This window comes from Penicillium psychrosexuale (genome assembly GCF_028828465.1).
Source record: "Penicillium psychrosexuale strain IBT 29551 chromosome Unknown utg000004l, whole genome shotgun sequence".
Classification (NCBI taxonomy): Eukaryota; Fungi; Ascomycota; class Eurotiomycetes; order Eurotiales; family Aspergillaceae; genus Penicillium; species Penicillium psychrosexuale.
In genome coordinates, this window is record NW_026643189.1 from 2,921,430 (window position 1) to 2,937,991 (window position 16,562).

The window sequence follows — 16,562 nt, forward strand, 5'->3', positions numbered from 1 at the left end:
CATGGTTCAAACCCTAGATTTGGGGTATTTGATGCCTGAATGCCGTATTTTACCAGCAGAAAACTTAAAATACCTGAATTACTATTACACGTGCATAGTAATCAATGTACGCTGCCCAGGTGCCCGGTTCTACGTTGTATAAAATGAAGCTTTTCACGCCATACAAATCTGTGCATCACCATATTCTTGGGTGGTTTATTTATATATGGTCGCTCCCAAGGTTCCCGAGTCATGTTGATGTATTAATTACACTGTAGTTAACTAGAGCGGGGTAGAAAGCGGTGCAATGAGTATCGCAGTATCAGCGCCATTAGGGACTTTAGTCCTATTGGCTTTTGAGATTCACCGCTTGTGTCTCCGTATACTTCAATTGTTATGTGATATATATCTATAGTAGACGCCTATAAATATCTGCTGGGAATAATCAGCCGCTAACTGTATGTACGACTGTGAAAAGGACAATACGTGCAAACTAAAGGCTGTTGGCCTAGGGTTGGTGTGCTGTATAAAGTCCAAGTTACTACGATAGGGACCAGTCGTTTCGCCAATGAGCCATGTTGATATCAAATTTATACAGGATCTCAACAATGAAGACAAAGGCGTTGAGTGTATTTTCATCTATTCATAAACATCCAGGGAACAAGAACGATCTACATCATAACCGTTTGCCATTAGAACAAAAAAGTGGCCAAAAAAAGTGGCCAACGATTAAAAGCCGATTGAAATCTCTAGGTCCATGGAACATCTCTTTAAAAAGTCCTTTTCGTCATAACGCGGCGAGTGACTCCGATCCAAATTGGTAGCGAGCCTGCTAGATCAGAGTAAAACGCAATTGGAATTGGGTTTTTCATACCCAACCCTTTAAAAAATAAGAAAACTCATCAGTAAATCATTCCAATATCGTGGGAATGCATCTACTGCTCCTCAAGCTCGCCCTCGGGAGCATCCTGCATGTCGGAATCTCCCTGGGCGTTCTTCTTGGCCTCAAGTTCGGCGCGTCGCCGAGCGGCGGCTTCCTCGTCGGCCTTGCGGACGGCGTCGCGCTCAGCCTCGGCCTTCTCCTTGTAGCGCTGGATGATAGGGCCGGCGATGAAGCGGATGTCGTCCATCTTGGCAACGTAGACAGACTTGGTGGTGTCTTCACCATCCTCGTACAGCCAGTCCTAAATTGATGTGTTAGTACGCTTGATCACAATAGTTATTGACAGATGCTGATTCGAAACTAACCTCAGTGGTAGTGAGCTTGGCCTTCAACTTCTCCTTCTCCTCCTCGCTGGCAAACTCGGAGTACACGCCGTCAATCTTGTCACGGAGCTCGTAGATGGAGGCCTCGAGCTCGTTCTTCTTCTCGTCGGTCTCGGCAACAAGCTTATCCTCCATGTACATAGCGTTTTCGCGCTCAGTCCAAGCCTCCTTGGTGGCCTGGTCGAAGCCGCCGGTGGCGGAGGAAATGGGGAGGTCACCCTTGCGAACCTGCTTCTTAACCTTGCGGGTCTTCTTGGGCTCCTCATCCTTAGATTCGTCCATCTCGTCCTCGTTCTTCTCCTCCTCAATGGGCTCCTCGACCTCAATATCCTCGACGTAGTATCCGGACTCGACGTTGAGGATACCGTGCAGGTTGAGACGGGCCTTGAGCTTGCAGATCATGAAGTCGTTGTTGGCATCAGCCTGGACACCCTTGACGGAGAAGCGGCCAATCCAGGGGTTGACCTTGCCGGGCATAGCCTCGACATCGGAGTAGCGGGCCTCGAGATCGAAGGGCTGCTTGCGGTAGAAAGTGAGGATCTTGGTGGAAGGCATGACATTGCCGCGGCTGAAGACAGTGAGGCTAGTATCCTCATCTGGGATCTCGGGGGACTGCTCCCAGGTGAAGTCAATGGGGTAGTTGACAATGTCGTGAACGGCGAAGTCACGGACACGGAAAATAGGGGAGAGAGTAGCACAGCTGAAAGCACAACCGCGGGCAATGGCCTCGTCCTGGTTCAGGGTGAAGGACAGGTTCTTGCCGAAGAACTTGGTGATGGTTTCCTTGATAGAGGGGACACGGGTGCAGCCACCGACCATCTCAATCTGGTCAATGTCCTCAATCTGAAGCTTGGCCTCGGAGAGTGCCTGCTCCAGAGGAGCGGTCAGGCGGTCAAGGAGAGGCTTGACTAGGAGCTCGAGCTCCTCACGCTTCATCATAGCGCGGACGTCAACGTCATCCATAAGGGACTCGACGCTCAGAGGTGCCTGGGCGTTAGCCGAGAGGACCTTCTTGAGCTTCTCAGCGGCGACCAAGGTACGGGTCCAGGCCTTGCCATTAGTGTGGATGTCGACCTTGAACTTCTCCTTAAATTCGACGGCGAGGTGCTCGGTCAGAGCCTTGTCGAAGTTACGACCACCGAAGTGACGATCGTAGGCGGTAGCCTTGACGTTCAGTTCACCCTTGCGGAACTCAACAATAGAGGCAGTGTAATCGGAGTAACCAATGTCGACGAACATAACACGGCGGGGCTTCTCCTCGGGGCCGGGGAGATCTAATTTGGTGATACCCCAGCCAAGAGCGGTAGCGGTGGTGTCATTGATGAGACGAAGGATGTTGAGACCAGCGATATCACCAGCGTCAATCATAGCCCGACGCTGAACGTCAGTGAACCAAGCAGGAACGCTGACGGTGACGTCGGAGACGGGAGTACGCAATTCCTTGGCGGTGATGTCCTTGATCTTGGAAAGATACGCAGCGACCAACTGGGTTGCTGTGAACTTCTCCTTCTTGCCAAGGTAGCTGACCTCGACACCGGCCTGGCCATTGACGTCGACCAGTTTGCATGTGTTGTATTCCTGCTCGATGGCAATATCGGGATCGTTGAAAGAACGGCCGATCAGGCGCTTGAGGGAGCCAACGGTGTTCTTAAGGTTTGATATCTCTGCACCTTTGGCGGCCTCGCCGAGGTTTCGGCTGCGAGGAGTGAATCCAACGACGGAGCTATAACAATTCAAATCAGTCGTCAGTTATTTAGTGGATAGCGGGGGATTTGGGGACATACGGGGTCTGACGGTTGGAGACTTCATTGGCAATCTATAATGTCAACAACAAGCAGTTAGCGCAAATTCTCGAATTTGTGAGGTCATGTTTCATCCTAAGAAGACCGCGAGTCCAGATCAAGACCGTGGGGTAATACGCACAATGTCAATGCCCTTGTTGCGGGCAACACCAATTTTGGTGCTTTGCGCACCCAAATCTATACCGACGACACTCATTATGGAAGAAAGTAGGGGGGTATAGGAGATAGAAAGGTGGAGGGAGATGGGAGATTCAAAAGGAGGAAAAGTGAGAGAAGTCGGAGGGGAGAATTTGCACGCCACTCCACTATTATTGGAGGGGCGATGACAAGTGTCAAGCGGTCTGGCTGCTCTTTAGGCGCCGAACTTAAGAATTTCAAATTTGGGGTATAAACGGAAAACGTAAAATGTGTCAGAAAGTGCATTCATTCTCTATTTCCCTCTCTCCTACTGGTCTATATACCTTACTGGGCGTTCGGACTCTTCTGGTATCTCATCGAATCTTCTAGCGATTGCTAGACTACCCACTTTCACCGCCCACCGCAGCCTGGCAGAATAAAAATCGATCGTCTACGGTGGATCGGTGGTTACATCATATGAGACTGGGATGTGTTTTGGATGCTAAAAGCTATAGAAGTGAGACAAAACAAAATCGCGCTGGAAAACATAAGAATAGCATGGTCGAAAAGCTATGATGATGCTGAGACGAAAAAAAAGAGGAAGAAAGAAGAAAAAGAAGAATACTGACGTCATGCACCCTCAACGTATGTTCTCGTTAGACAATAATATCATGAGGTGGGTCACGAGATTTGAGGTCATTTCGCTGCCAAGTTGCTGGGCACCGTTCTTTCGGGGTCTGTGTAGGCTGGAGGCATATTTTCAAAACGTCCAGGCTGGTAGGCTCCTGGTGGGTGGGTGAGTCCCAGGTTCTCGTGCTCGGATGCGGAAACCAAAGCCGGAAGAGCATCATTCAAGCGGTTCTCCAAATTTTGGCTATCCAGGCTCATCGAGCTCGTTGATGCCTGGCCTTGGCGAGAATGATAGAGCTTCTTCTGGTCTTCTTCACTCATCAGGAGGTTTTCCACGTTCTGTGGTGTAGCAACCGAGCTAGAGCCGCAATCCGACGATGCACTGGGCACAGAGTCAGTTGAATGGCGAAAGAGAGAAGGTAACTGGTACTGGGAATTCTCGGAAGTTCCCATCGCGCCGACCATCCGCGCGAGCGCGGGCCCAGTATTGACATAAAACCCATCGAGCAGCTGCCTGGCAGGTGCAAATCGACCTTCCACATTCTCCGATGGGCGGATGGGAACAGATCTCTGTCGCACAAGGCTGGTGCGGAACGTATCGACATCAACGTTGAACTCATCGCCCTGCTCTTTTGCCTGTTCAACTGCTTCTCCTGGCGTGGTATGGTCATCAGCAGTGGCAGCATCGGCCCGTGGTCCACCCCAAGTTCGCTGGCCCGCTGTGAAAATACCATAGACCATATAAATCCAGTTGAGGAACGGGTTCACAATGAACATGAGTGGGTAAAGCCAGGCTTTATAGCGTCCGAGACGCAGGCCAAAGTATAGCATGAGTAAATAATTTAACCCCAAAGAGACCCCCATGAATCCCACAGGAAGATCCTCCACCTTTTTTGAGGTTGTAAGGAGTGCGAGGATCATGATGAAAAAGAGCAGTGCGGTCGTTCGGACCGTGTTTTGCATGAATCGAACCAGACACAGAAGGGGATACCGCTTCCAGAGCCTGGCATCAGTGAGCATGCAAACCTCGTTGGTGATGAAACCTAAAAACCATCTTCGGCGTTGCTTCAAGAGCGTACTAAAGGTCTGGACGGCTTCGGTCTTACAGAAGGCGCTCATACATAGCTGGATTTGATACCGCTCCGTGGCACCAATCATGAACAGGTGAGTGAGCCATCGGTCTTCCCCGAGATGACATTTTCCGTAGTCGAAGAGATCGTCGCATTGCTCAGCCTTGTCCGAAAAGTAATACTTGGCCATCTTGCGAAAAGCCGAGAAGCGTAGAATAGTCAAAGCGCCAGGGAGACAAGTCACCGCACCACAGCCAGACTCAACGGATCGTTCAAAAAGCTGACCATGGACGTATTCCATGTCTTGAAGAATTGTCAGCAAGCTGTTTTTCTCCGTCGTCGACGTAATGATGCCTGTCATCGCAAGCATATCGTGATTGCTGCCTGGCTTAAGTTCCATGTCGTACATGAAGTTTTGCAAGCAGACTCGATCAAGAATGCAGTCGGAATCGATGAACAGAACGAACAGATTGTCATGTGTCTTCAAATACTCAGCATAAACCTTGTCGATAAGCTTGAAAGTATGCTTCTGGCAATGCCTCTTACCGCCATGTTTGAAGCGAGATACCGTGATCCGTGCACCCTTGTAAATGCAGTCGATGCTCTGAGGATAGCTCTCTAGTGTGATCGGAATACCGAGATGGTCGAGGACCCGGAGATACGGCTCGTCCACCTTGCCACCATCGTATGAAAGGAAGACATGGATGCAATTTGCAGGGTAGTCGCAGTCAACCACGGAGTTGATGGCTTTGATCAAGACACTTGGGTCCTCCTTGTATACTGGCATCACAACCACAGTCTTCGGGGCTGTCCGGTCATCAAGCACTCGCTTAATCCTCTTTTTCCTCCCTAATGAATTGGTAGTAAGACCGTAAACACAGAATAGCCATGGGCCGATCAGAAGAACAGAAAAGGCCCAGAATGCGAACATTTGAAACCCATGCACTATCTTGTGGGGTAAGTCAACTGTGATTTGTGGTGGTAACGGCAGTGTCACGAGCATGACTGGGAGGAATGCCAGTCTATGTATTCGTCAGTGGATGTCCCTGAATGAAGTTACTAGGTTATGAGGTCCCGAAGTCCAAAAACCTACCGTACCACTGTAAAGAAGAATATCATAACCACAGCGAGAACTCTTATAGTCCAATGGTCTGCTTTCATCCACACCTTGATCAGGCAGTATATGAAGGCGCTGAGCCAGAGAAACCACTCGAACAGAGCTGCAAGTATCAATGGACCGACGATTGAAAGGTATACTATCTGTCGAGGATGGTCAGGATGGCATCTCGAGCTCAGGAGAAGGGAGGAATACATCTTTGGTCGGCCAGGTCCCCTCAACCCACGAAACCCTTTGTGATGGCACCATTTTGATTTGGCGAACCTGCTTTGTAGCCTGTTGAATATTGAAAACAGCACTTCAAGCGAAGGGTCCGATGGTATTGTATGTGGAGGACAACTACCATACATCCCGTTTGTTAGCATAATGGGAATCCGGGGGTTGACAGACGGCTACTTACAGCTCAGGGCCTGATAATGTTACTATCCTGCGGTGAACGGGGTACCCGGATTATAATCGACCAGGAAATAATATTCAACTGAAGATATATGTGATATTTGACAAGGGAGAATTCTCCATGACAATATGAGTACGAAACCCCCGGGGAAGGGAGTCAGCATATCAATAAATCACCTTGGCCTTCGGGAAGGTGCGATCTGACTTTGACGCTCTTGACGAAATATGAGTACATAATGTAGTTACTACGAGTCAAATCAATACTTCTCTTCGAGAACTTTATTTCTACTCCTATTCATCTCTTGTTATTCCATTTTTTCCTGAATACAATGAAGACAATAGAAGACAATGTATAGAGAACGTTGAATTGCCAAAAAGGGAATAGTTCGAGTCCACGCTAGCCAATTGCAGACTAGTTCCTGCCTCAGGCGCCAATGGAGCTCAAAAAAAATTCCCAGATTCTCCCCGCCGCGATATTGTCACAAGCGCAATAGTTTTCTGAATAGCGCATTGATCAACCCATAAAGGTATTGTGCCCTATGTCCCGAGATTGTCTATAAATCCCCTTCGACCCCTTGCTCACTTTCTGCTTTCTTTGACCCATTTCCGTCGCGTCGAAACTTCCTGCTTATCATCTTTTTTTTTGCCATCTGAAATAGTCTCCACATACAATTCGCAACTATGACCGAAGAACAGAAGACCCCCGTTGTCAACGCCGAGGCTGAGAAGGATGTTCAGAATGTCCTCGCCGAGCTGAAGGAGGAAGGCACCTCCGAGAAGCCTGCTCAGGACGCCGATGAGGCCCGTATTGTCGCCGAAGCCGCTAAGCTCGGAGAGAAGTCTGAGAAGGCCGAGGAGAAGTCCACAGAGCCCCAGACTGAGAAGCGCGAGACCCGCAGCTTCCAGCGCGATGGCCGCGGTGGCCGTGGCCCTCGCCAGAACAACGCCAAGTTTGATCCCTCCACCCTGGAGGTAACCGACGACCCTGTGCAGATCCGCAAGCAGGTATGACCATTTGAAACGCTCCCTCGCTAGATCTTAACTGACGCGCATACCGTAGGTCGAATTCTACTTTTCCGATTCTAACCTCCCAATGGACAAGTTCCTGCTCTCCAAGGTTGGCGGCAGCGCCAACAACGCCGTCCCCCTTGAACTCCTTCACTCTTTCAAGCGCATGCGCCGCTTCCAACCTTTCAAGGCAATTGTCGAGGCCCTCAAGACCGCCGAGAACGTCGAGCTCACCGAGAACGACACTGCCGTCAAGCGCAAGGTCCCTCTGCCCGAGTCCGTGAACGAGCACGACGCCAAGGCCGTTAAGGTCTTCGAGGATGCCTCCATGGCCCGCTCCATATACGCCAAGGGCTTCGGCTTTGGCGAGGAAGAACCCACTACACAGCTCGACATCGAGGCTCTTTTCGCTCCCTACGGTCCTACAAACGCCATCCGCCTGCGCCGCACTAACGACAAGACCTTCAAGGGCAGCATCTTTGTTGAGTTTGAGTCCGAGGAGAAGCAGAAGGCATTCCTCGCTCTGGAGAAGAAGCCCCAGTGGAAGGAGAATGACCTGATCTTCAAGAGCAAGAAGGAGTACTGCGACGAGAAGGTCGAGGAGATCAAGAATGGCAACGTCTACCCCTCCAACGCTCGCAACAGCGGCGGCCGTGGTGGTAGCCGTGGTGGACGTGGTGGCCGTGGTGGTCGCGGCGGTCGTGGCCGTGGTGGTAGCCGTGGCCGTGGCGGCCGTGACCGCAATGACCGTGATGGTGGTCGTGACTGGCGCGAACGCCGCACTGAGGACCAACAGAATGGCTTCCAGGCTCCCCGTGAGGCCCAGAAGGACTCCCGGTAAGTCATAGTGATCTGATATTCGCAGTGAGTGTATAAGTGCTGACTTTAATTCTAGTGGTGTCCCGGTCGTGCAGAGCACCCAGAAGCGCTCCCGTGAGGACGAGGGCACCAGCGGTGGTGACCACCCTGCCAAGAAGGTGGATGCCAAGGAATAAGGTATCCAGTTTCGGCGGATTGAAATGTCTTGTCTTTAATTCTTGTTCTCTGATTCGGTCAATCAGCGGGATTCAAAAAGTATTGCGGATTGGAGATCCCACCTGCCTCTATTTTCCGATTATTTCATAGAGGTGAACCTTCTATCGGCGTTATTGTCATTTCATTACGAGCATCTACGGGTTGGCTAGGCAGGCCCCAGTGGCTACGATTAACGGGGCCTACCTAGGGTTTGATATGTACAAATGAGACTTTTGAACGGACTGTTCGCAACTTTCTTCGCTTTATGGGAAACCTACTACTACATCAAACGCCTAGAACTCTAGATCATAGGCCAAAGTATCGTCGCACAACTCCTCGCGCATTTTATGAACCCTCCAAGGTGTCAGCAAATGAGCCACGGTCCTCACTAACCCGACGACGAAGAAAACTTACTCCAAGTGAGCAGGGTGTACCGCATAGGTAGCCACATGCTCAGGCGTCTCCAAAACAGCAACAAGTCCCATATCGAAGCCGTGGGCGCGGGGAATCGAAATCGGCAGCGGGGGACCGTTCTGCAGCGACAGCAGTCCTATTGTGAGGATTTTATGAGAAAGTGTCTCAATCTGAACTTCAGGATCTCACATACCGGGAATCTTCCCCACCATTCCCTGGCATGTTTCCTTCCAGGTCGCGATCTGGGCCGGGGTGACACCAGATTTGAGGCGGAAGAGGACTTGGAGCTTGGTTAGTGATGTTTCGTATCCTTTGGATACCTGCGTCCAACTCACCGATGTGATAAACTGGCATTTTGGCTGATTCTTCACTAACAAGGGTAGATGTACTTTAGCCAAATTTAGTGCATCCGGTAATTGTCTCTTTATGCTCGGCGGGGTGCCGGTGGGGTTCTCGGGGGATGTCCGATGCCTTGGTACGGATATCTTATGCGATGATATAGCTCTTGATGGCAACAGTGGACTCTGGATCCATTGGGGATCCGTCTTGCTGATGATTAGTCTTGCATATTGTGGTAACTATATAGCCTAAGTATAACTATGTTCGTTCCTCAATCTCAATATAAATTGTAGACCCATTACCATTCATCTTTCCTTTTTTATTGGACTTTCTTTGTGTACAGATGACATTTGAGATATGCAAATTAATCACCTATTGCTAATGCACCAAGTCTCTTCATAGTTTTGTCCTTGGAGTCTTCTACCTCCTACACCAGACACTAATTTCACCTGCCTACTCATTAGACTTTGCCCTACCACCGATCATAATAGCAGCCCTATGTTGTATTGTGCTGTTCCCCATGATTTATTGATTTCTCTATCATCGAGATTTATACGCGCTGCCACTGAACAGCACTCGTTGCCTATGGACGCCCGCTGGGCTCGCAAACCTAGATGTGGAACCCTAAAGTTCAACTATATATTCTTCGGGCCCTGTATAATGATCCTACCTACGCTCCAATGTCATATATTTCCCATGGTGGCCTCGTATAAATTCTTTCATTGGCATCGCAACATGGCTCATAGGCTGTAGCTTCCACGAGTGATATACTATTCGCTTTATCTGCCCTAACCCCAGCGAGATGAATTTTGCTATTGAATGTTTATGTTATTTATTTGAACAGCTTTACCTTTGCAGCTTTCATGTTGCTAGAATGAATTCTTACTGTTATGCTCCACCACCTAATCCTATTCGAAATCTCGTCGTGCATCCTTCAGCTTGAGGTAGCGATAAGACAGATCCCATGAAAGGTCCACTAACAACAGTGCTTAGTTATTCTTGATGTTACAATAGTTAACTATGTTGTACAACATAATGACAACCTTGGAAGCTCCAGCATCAGATTCCAAGGTTAACCGCCAATGGGGTAGATGTGGAGCTCCAGAAGAATTCTAACGGGTTCAAGGTTCATCGTTACGGGGCCACGTACGTGGCTTTGCCAAGGCGATCTCCACAAACGCCTCGAGCAAGTTTGAAAGATCAAATGTTGGTTATGTTGTACTCCGTACAAATATAGGCAATATCGTGGGATAGCATATACTATGGCACTTTATATAGCTCGGTAGTCCCAAATAGGCACTTTCCAACTGGCATTTTTCCCTATCTCCCCTGTCTGTTATTCACCTGAGATACTCCGTACAGATATTTCCATCGCGTGCTTACTTGCTATTTTGGGAGTCTTGGCGGCGGAATAGCCCTACGATGATAGGCATTGCTGATCTTTGCTTCCCAAAGATGTCGGATATTATTCTAGGCGTGTGGAAAGTGGACCGGGCCCTCTCAGCTTGAAGGTCTCTCCTTATTTCTGAAATCCTTATCGGATTCTTCTCCTACACCTCTTCCATTACATCCATGGGGAAAATTCTGTCCTTTAGTTAGTTCAGGTGCAACGTTCTTGTATGATTTGACGCATTCCAGTTTTCTTTTTTTGTACATATATCATGAGACCTCCCTGGGAGCTGAAAGAGGGTCTTTCCCAACGGCTGCGTGGGAAGCTTGAATCTGCAGCCATCGTCGCCCTCGAAATCGCCAGATCACCTCAGGACCATCTTAATCGTGGCTGGGCAGCCTCGCGCGCATATTTCTTTTCGGTCATTTTCATCTCCCTCGTGCTTTCCAAGGCTTTCCATATCTACGCCCATCTCAATGCGCTAACGGTCCTGTCCCTTCTCGCCTGGGGCCCCACCTTCTTTTTGTTGGATATCCTGCTCATTCTGGGCGCGCGCAGTCTGGTCCGATCGTACGAATGGCGAACGACTCGGGATATAGCGGCCGTGTTTACTGCGCTATTCAGGTAGGCCTTCATCGGATTCACACGGCGAATGGATCGCTAACCATCTCAGTCTATATGCCTCGTCAATGGTTTCTGCCAACATCTCCTTTTATATCCACAAGGGCATGGAGATCCACTGGCGCATATCGAGTGGCTTCCACAAGGACAAGCCCGCCGCCACGCTTGTTTTGTCAGCCCTGTTCGTCGCTATCCTGCTCGAGACGTCGATTTTGGTAGGCGCATTCTACGCCACACCGTATCTGTCCCGGGTCACCGCAGCCTTCCTGAGGGTCTGGGCTGCAGTAATTTCCGCGACGTACCGCTACTTCCGTCCGAATAAGCAAGCTCTGCCACACCCAGATACCTATGAAGAAATTGCAATCGATGATTATGAACTCGGTGATGACAGCGACTCCGTATCGTTGCTAGATGCGCCCCGAGACCCGCCTGTACGGAAGAGTCAGGCATTGTTCAAGCCCGCTATTGTCGTATCGTGCAGCGCAATTCTACTTTTCCTCCGTGTCGTTCGTCCCCACGATATGACTTACAGTTTCCTCTCCGCATCTCTGCCTCTCGCACCTTTTGGCGGCCTCAGGTTCGGGTCCTCTCAGCGAGGTGTGGCGTCGTTACCGGGCGACTTCCGCTGGCTAGAAGGCAAAAATACTCTGGACTCCTTCCCGACATTCGATTGGTTACATACGGGTGATGCAGCGACTGCCTTCCCGGACTGGTCTCCCTTCCGCATAAGTCACTTCAACAATACCGCACCTAACGAGTATTTGTACGAACACTACAACCCGTTGAAAGATCCGCTACACTTTCCCAATCTTCAGAACGAAATCCTGGAGCCTATACGTGACGTGCTTCACAGCGGAGACGTCAAGATCAAACATATTATTCTCATCAAATTAGAAAGCAATCGGCAGGACGTCTTTCCCTTCCGCTCCGACTCTTACATCATGGAGCACCTGAAAAGGTCTTGGGATGGAAATGTCCCCGAGGAGGTTATGGATAAACTCTCTAATCTCACCCCTATCGCCCAAATGTTCACCGGATTTGAGACTGGATTCAAAGAGAACAAGGATCGACCAAAGCCCTATGGTGGCCTCAGCGCGAAAAATGCTTATACCTCCGGTACATACACCATGAAAAGTATTACAGGCACTATGTGTGGTGTGAGCCCTATGCCTGTCCAAGGTAATCTTGAGTACCTGCACGATATTTATCAGCCTTGCCTACCGCACATATTCCACGCGTTGAGTCAACAATCAAATATCACGAGTGATACTGAGGATTGGACCTCCTGGCCGTGGCATTCTAAGTGGATGCAGTCCCATTATGGTACCTGGGACCACCAGGAGGATCTTACTCCTGTCATGGGATTCAAAGATATCACAACCAAAGAATCAATCAATGAAGCCGGCGCTATATACATCCCAGAGGAGCCAGAGGAGGAGCAGCAATATGGTCACCCGGATCATACACTAAAGAACTATATGCGGGACGCATTTGCCGAGGCTAAGAAGAACAACACTCGCCTCTTTATCGGCCACCTAACTCATAATACCCATACTCCTTGGTTTAAGCCTGGTGAATACGAAAAATTCTTCGGGAATGGCATTGGATGGAACGATAACTTGAACCGGTACCTCAATACTATCAAGTATCAGGACGACTGGCTAGCCTCTATCCTTGAGATTCTCGAAGAGGCTGGGGTCGCTGATGAAACCCTGCTTGTCATGGCAGGAGACCAGTAAGTTCTGTCCTTTTTCTTAGACCTTATCAACTTTTCATTAACTCGATCAAAGCGGTTTATCTCTTCCAAATGATGGTGGTATAACGGCCAACCATGACCCCCACGTTGGCAGTTTCCACGTTCCCCTACTCCTCGCCCATCCTAAGCTACCCCCGATCGAAATCAGTGGCGCCGTCCTTTCGACTCAAATGCTCCCCAGCATCCTCGATATTCTAATCGAAACCTCTAATATTAACGAACAGTCGGCACATATATTGAAGGACCTGCTTCCCTTGTACGAAGGCCAGTCGTTGCTACGCCCACTTATATCCGAGCAGGATAAGAAGTCAGAGTGGCATTTCTCCACGATGAACCCCGGAGGAACATGGGTCTCTATGCGAGCAGCCGCGAAACCGTACCGTCTTGTCGTGCCGCTTATCCCCGATGCCCCGTGGCGATTCACCAATGTTGTCGCCGACCCACTCGAGTTCAGTCCCGAGGAAGACACCGATATCGTGTCTTTGTTTGATGCCGTACAGACACGGCATGGGCCCGAAGCCGCGAGGTGGCTTAGCGAGGCCGCCCATGTTTCGCAGTGGTGGATTGCAGATAACTTCCGACGCTGGAAGTATAGTCCCGATGAACCGAAAACATCTTGAAGTTCTCTCGGATGACGTGATGGATTCAGCTAGAAGCAGAGGATGCGAGCTTGATGCTAGACTCCAGTGAGGCACCTACCAAGGGGTGAGGTGAATCCAGCCGGATATGTTCCGGAAATTGCACCATATACATAATACTATTCCATGGCCTGCATGCAGCACCATTTGTTCAATAACGCACATACTGGCGCTTCTGGGTTGTGGTTTCCCAAGGAATAAGCCCATCGAGAAGACCAGTCAAACCAATACCGAGACAATCGGACGATTGACTTCATGTCCCAATCTACAATTTTACGATGCCTTGTTCGATTTAATAACGCTATTCTTCATCTGTCCGGAGTTATTTTTGACCACTTGGGACTTTCTTCCTTCTAGCTTTGAGGATTCATTGCTTGTACATATATCTCTGCCTTCTTCGATGTAATCTCTAGCATTTTGGAACAGCACATACTGCAATTCATGTACATATGTAGTTCTAACTTATATAGTTTGGAACAAGCACCTCAACAACGCTTCTCACCATAGCAATACCCTGTTTCTCAACTGTTAGAAACTAGCATAGTTACCAGCTTGGCCTAATATTGAAGCATCTTGCCCATTCCATCAAAACTCAGCCTTTCTGTGACAGCTTTACTGTAAAGTTGGGAGAAATTACGTGGAAGAATGGATTAATTAGGCATTGATAAAGTGGTTGAGTGAGACTGGCGTTGTCGCGAATTCCACGGATGCTAAGAAAACGAGTTCTTTTCCTCTTCGCCCCATGTGGAGATCTCCGGGAGATTCTTTGATCGGACGTCACATCTTTACTCTTGACATCTTCTCTCTCTCGTCTTCAGCAGACCTGCGTGGATTCAATTATACTCTGCGCTTTAAGCTTTGAGCTTTGAGATTACAATTATGTTCAAAAAGAAGCCTACGGTAAACGACCTCTCTCCCCGCACTGCCCCTCCAAGCTTTGGGTTTCCAACCCTCCCATCGCAAGGGACTCTCTGCTCATATAAACCAGATCAAAAACCTTTCTCCACTACGGTCTTCTGATCGTAGGAAGATTGCCGACCAAATTATCAAAGATTACCAAATCCCCGTCACCTCGACCCCCACCAAAGCAGACTCGTCTGGGCCCAGCACAGTATCTGCCCCCGCATTGAGCCTCACAACGATCCGGAATGCCCTCCTGCCCGAGAACACCCAAACCGCTCGTTTTACAACCACTGCTGGTCCAGACCTACGCGAACTTCAAGGGGTCGTATATGTTGGCACACATCCCGACGGCGATGAGCGGGTGCTATGGTTCAAGCTGGAACACGGCCTGGGCGCCGAAAACCGACTATTCCCAACTGTCTATACACTATGGCACAACGCGAACTTGGTTCCGTTACTCTATACCCCGGAGTTTGTGATGGGAAAGCTCCATGGTGGAGCTGATTTAATGACGCCGGGCCTTGCGAATGAGCCCCCGTTCCCTGAAAGGGCGGTCAAGGGCGCCGTTGTCGCGGTCGCGAGTGTAGACCGACATACAGTGCCACTTTTTGTGGGCATCTGTGAGATTGATGTTTCGGCATTGGGAGAGGTGCAAGGCACAAAGGGCCATGCGGTCCGTGGATTGCATTGGGAGGGTGATGAACTTTGGGCGTGGAGCTCTGCGTCACTGCCGGGCCGTGCAGCTCCAGAGTACTTGGAGGGCTGGGACGAGGATGAAACTGAGAGTGTTGAGGAGCAAATTGAGGAATTGAGAATTGAGGATGATGAGCCGACAGCTGCCTCGGGGGACATTGAAACACCAAGCAATGACCCAACCATATCAGAAGAACCCGTCGCCGAGGTCGAGGCACCCCCAACAGAGGGTGAGTCATGAGTCACCCCTACCTCCCTCTTTCTCAGCCAGCAGTTGGATTTCGAGCTCAATCAATCAAATACTGACAAATAATAGAAATTGACGAGGCATTCGTCAATGCTTTTGTCTACGCCCTCTACAAACACAAGCAGGATAACCCATCCGCAGCAGACCATGGCCTTCCACTGCCAATCACAGCTTCGGCATTGATAGCCAACTTCACTGCTCCTTATCTCCCTGCGTACACTCCCCAGCAGGCCCAGCATTACAACATCAAGAAGACCAGTTGGAAGAACGTAAAAAAGTTCATGAAACATCTAGACAAATCGAAGCTTGTCAAAACCAAGGAACGTAATGGTCAAGAGACCGTCATTTGGGATGTGGACTTTGAGGACCATCGGGTCGAGCGATTTGTGCCATACAGATTGCCTTCACCGCGTGCTCTGGAGAACAATAAGGCGACCGCACCCGAGGGCAAAAAGTCGGCTGCGCTGGATGGCTCCGACCCTTCGGTGGGCCAGACGATCACTGTGCAGAGTCTATATCGGCCATCAGGAAAGCTGGTGCCAACCATTTTCCCTGCCCTCGCTGCCAGCGACACAAATAACTTCTACAAATACTCTCAAGTTTCCAGTCACTTGGATCAATATCTTGAATCCCAAAATCCACCCATCATCTCAAAAGAGAACAAGCGCATCATAACCCTCAACCCATTCCTCGCGAACACCATCTTCAATTCATCATCAACCGAAGATAAGGGAACACTTGCACGCGGCAAGGCCACTCGCGATGGTCTTCTTAAACGACTCATGGATGATAAAACACTGCTTTCACCGTACCATGTGATTTTGAAGACCGATCAAACTCTTGCAGACGTCAAGCCGAAAGCAGGCCCCGCACCTAAGGTCCATGTCACCCTCGAGAAGCGGACAGGCTCCAAGACCGTTACCAAAGTTATGACTTTGGAGGTCTTCGGCATTATTCCTAGTCTGTTGGCACAGGAGCTGCAGAAGAAGTGTGCCGGTAGCACTAGTGTCACACAAGCTACTGGTGCCCCCAAGGGGATCATGGAAGTTTTGGTGCAGGGCGACCAGCGAAAGGCCATTGAGACAGCCCTGGTTCGCCGTGGATTGAAGTCACAGATGATCGAGGTTGTGGATAAGACCAAGAAGAAGAAATGATCGACAAT

The 16,562-nt window shown here is 49.7% G+C and overlaps 6 protein-coding genes across 6 annotated transcripts; 3 read left to right on the plus strand and 3 right to left on the minus strand.

Annotated features, from left to right (window-relative positions):
• Positions 1 to 914: 914 nt before the first annotated feature.
• Positions 915 to 3,243, minus strand: hsp88 (Hsp70 chaperone Hsp88; the record flags this gene model as incomplete). Its single annotated transcript, XM_057187869.1, has 4 exons — positions 915 to 1,163; positions 1,228 to 2,968; positions 3,030 to 3,061; positions 3,169 to 3,243. The coding sequence occupies 4 exons, from the start codon at positions 3,241 to 3,243 to the stop codon at positions 915 to 917; spliced, it is 2,097 nt and encodes a 698-aa protein (XP_057039572.1).
• A 617-nt stretch (positions 3,244 to 3,860) lies between these two features.
• Positions 3,861 to 6,230, minus strand: chsD (chitin synthase D; the record flags this gene model as incomplete). Its single annotated transcript, XM_057187870.1, has 3 exons — positions 3,861 to 5,886; positions 5,958 to 6,124; positions 6,177 to 6,230. 3 exons carry the CDS (start codon positions 6,228 to 6,230, stop codon positions 3,861 to 3,863), a joined length of 2,247 nt encoding a protein of 748 aa, XP_057039573.1.
• Positions 6,231 to 7,058: 828 nt separating this feature from the next.
• N7518_006944 (tRNA maturation protein LHP1) lies at positions 7,059 to 8,456 on the plus strand (the record flags this gene model as incomplete). Its single annotated transcript, XM_057187871.1, has 3 exons — positions 7,059 to 7,382; positions 7,438 to 8,222; positions 8,281 to 8,456. The coding sequence occupies 3 exons, from the start codon at positions 7,059 to 7,061 to the stop codon at positions 8,378 to 8,380; spliced, it is 1,209 nt and encodes a 402-aa protein (XP_057039574.1). The 3' UTR covers positions 8,381 to 8,456.
• Positions 8,457 to 8,692: 236 nt separating this feature from the next.
• On the minus strand, positions 8,693 to 9,167 carry N7518_006945 (Dabb family protein; the record flags this gene model as incomplete). Its single annotated transcript, XM_057187872.1, has 4 exons — positions 8,693 to 8,753; positions 8,814 to 8,949; positions 9,007 to 9,093; positions 9,149 to 9,167. 4 exons carry the CDS (start codon positions 9,165 to 9,167, stop codon positions 8,693 to 8,695), a joined length of 303 nt encoding a protein of 100 aa, XP_057039575.1.
• Positions 9,168 to 10,813: 1,646 nt separating this feature from the next.
• Positions 10,814 to 13,539, plus strand: N7518_006946 (uncharacterized protein; the record flags this gene model as incomplete). Its single annotated transcript, XM_057187873.1, has 3 exons — positions 10,814 to 11,166; positions 11,216 to 12,898; positions 12,954 to 13,539. 3 exons carry the CDS (start codon positions 10,814 to 10,816, stop codon positions 13,537 to 13,539), a joined length of 2,622 nt encoding a protein of 873 aa, XP_057039576.1.
• An 897-nt stretch (positions 13,540 to 14,436) lies between these two features.
• Positions 14,437 to 16,554, plus strand: N7518_006947 (putative RNA binding protein Ligatin/Tma64; the record flags this gene model as incomplete). Its single annotated transcript, XM_057187874.1, has 3 exons — positions 14,437 to 14,457; positions 14,546 to 15,383; positions 15,470 to 16,554. The coding sequence occupies 3 exons, from the start codon at positions 14,437 to 14,439 to the stop codon at positions 16,552 to 16,554; spliced, it is 1,944 nt and encodes a 647-aa protein (XP_057039577.1).
• Between the last annotated feature and the right edge of the window lie 8 nt (positions 16,555 to 16,562).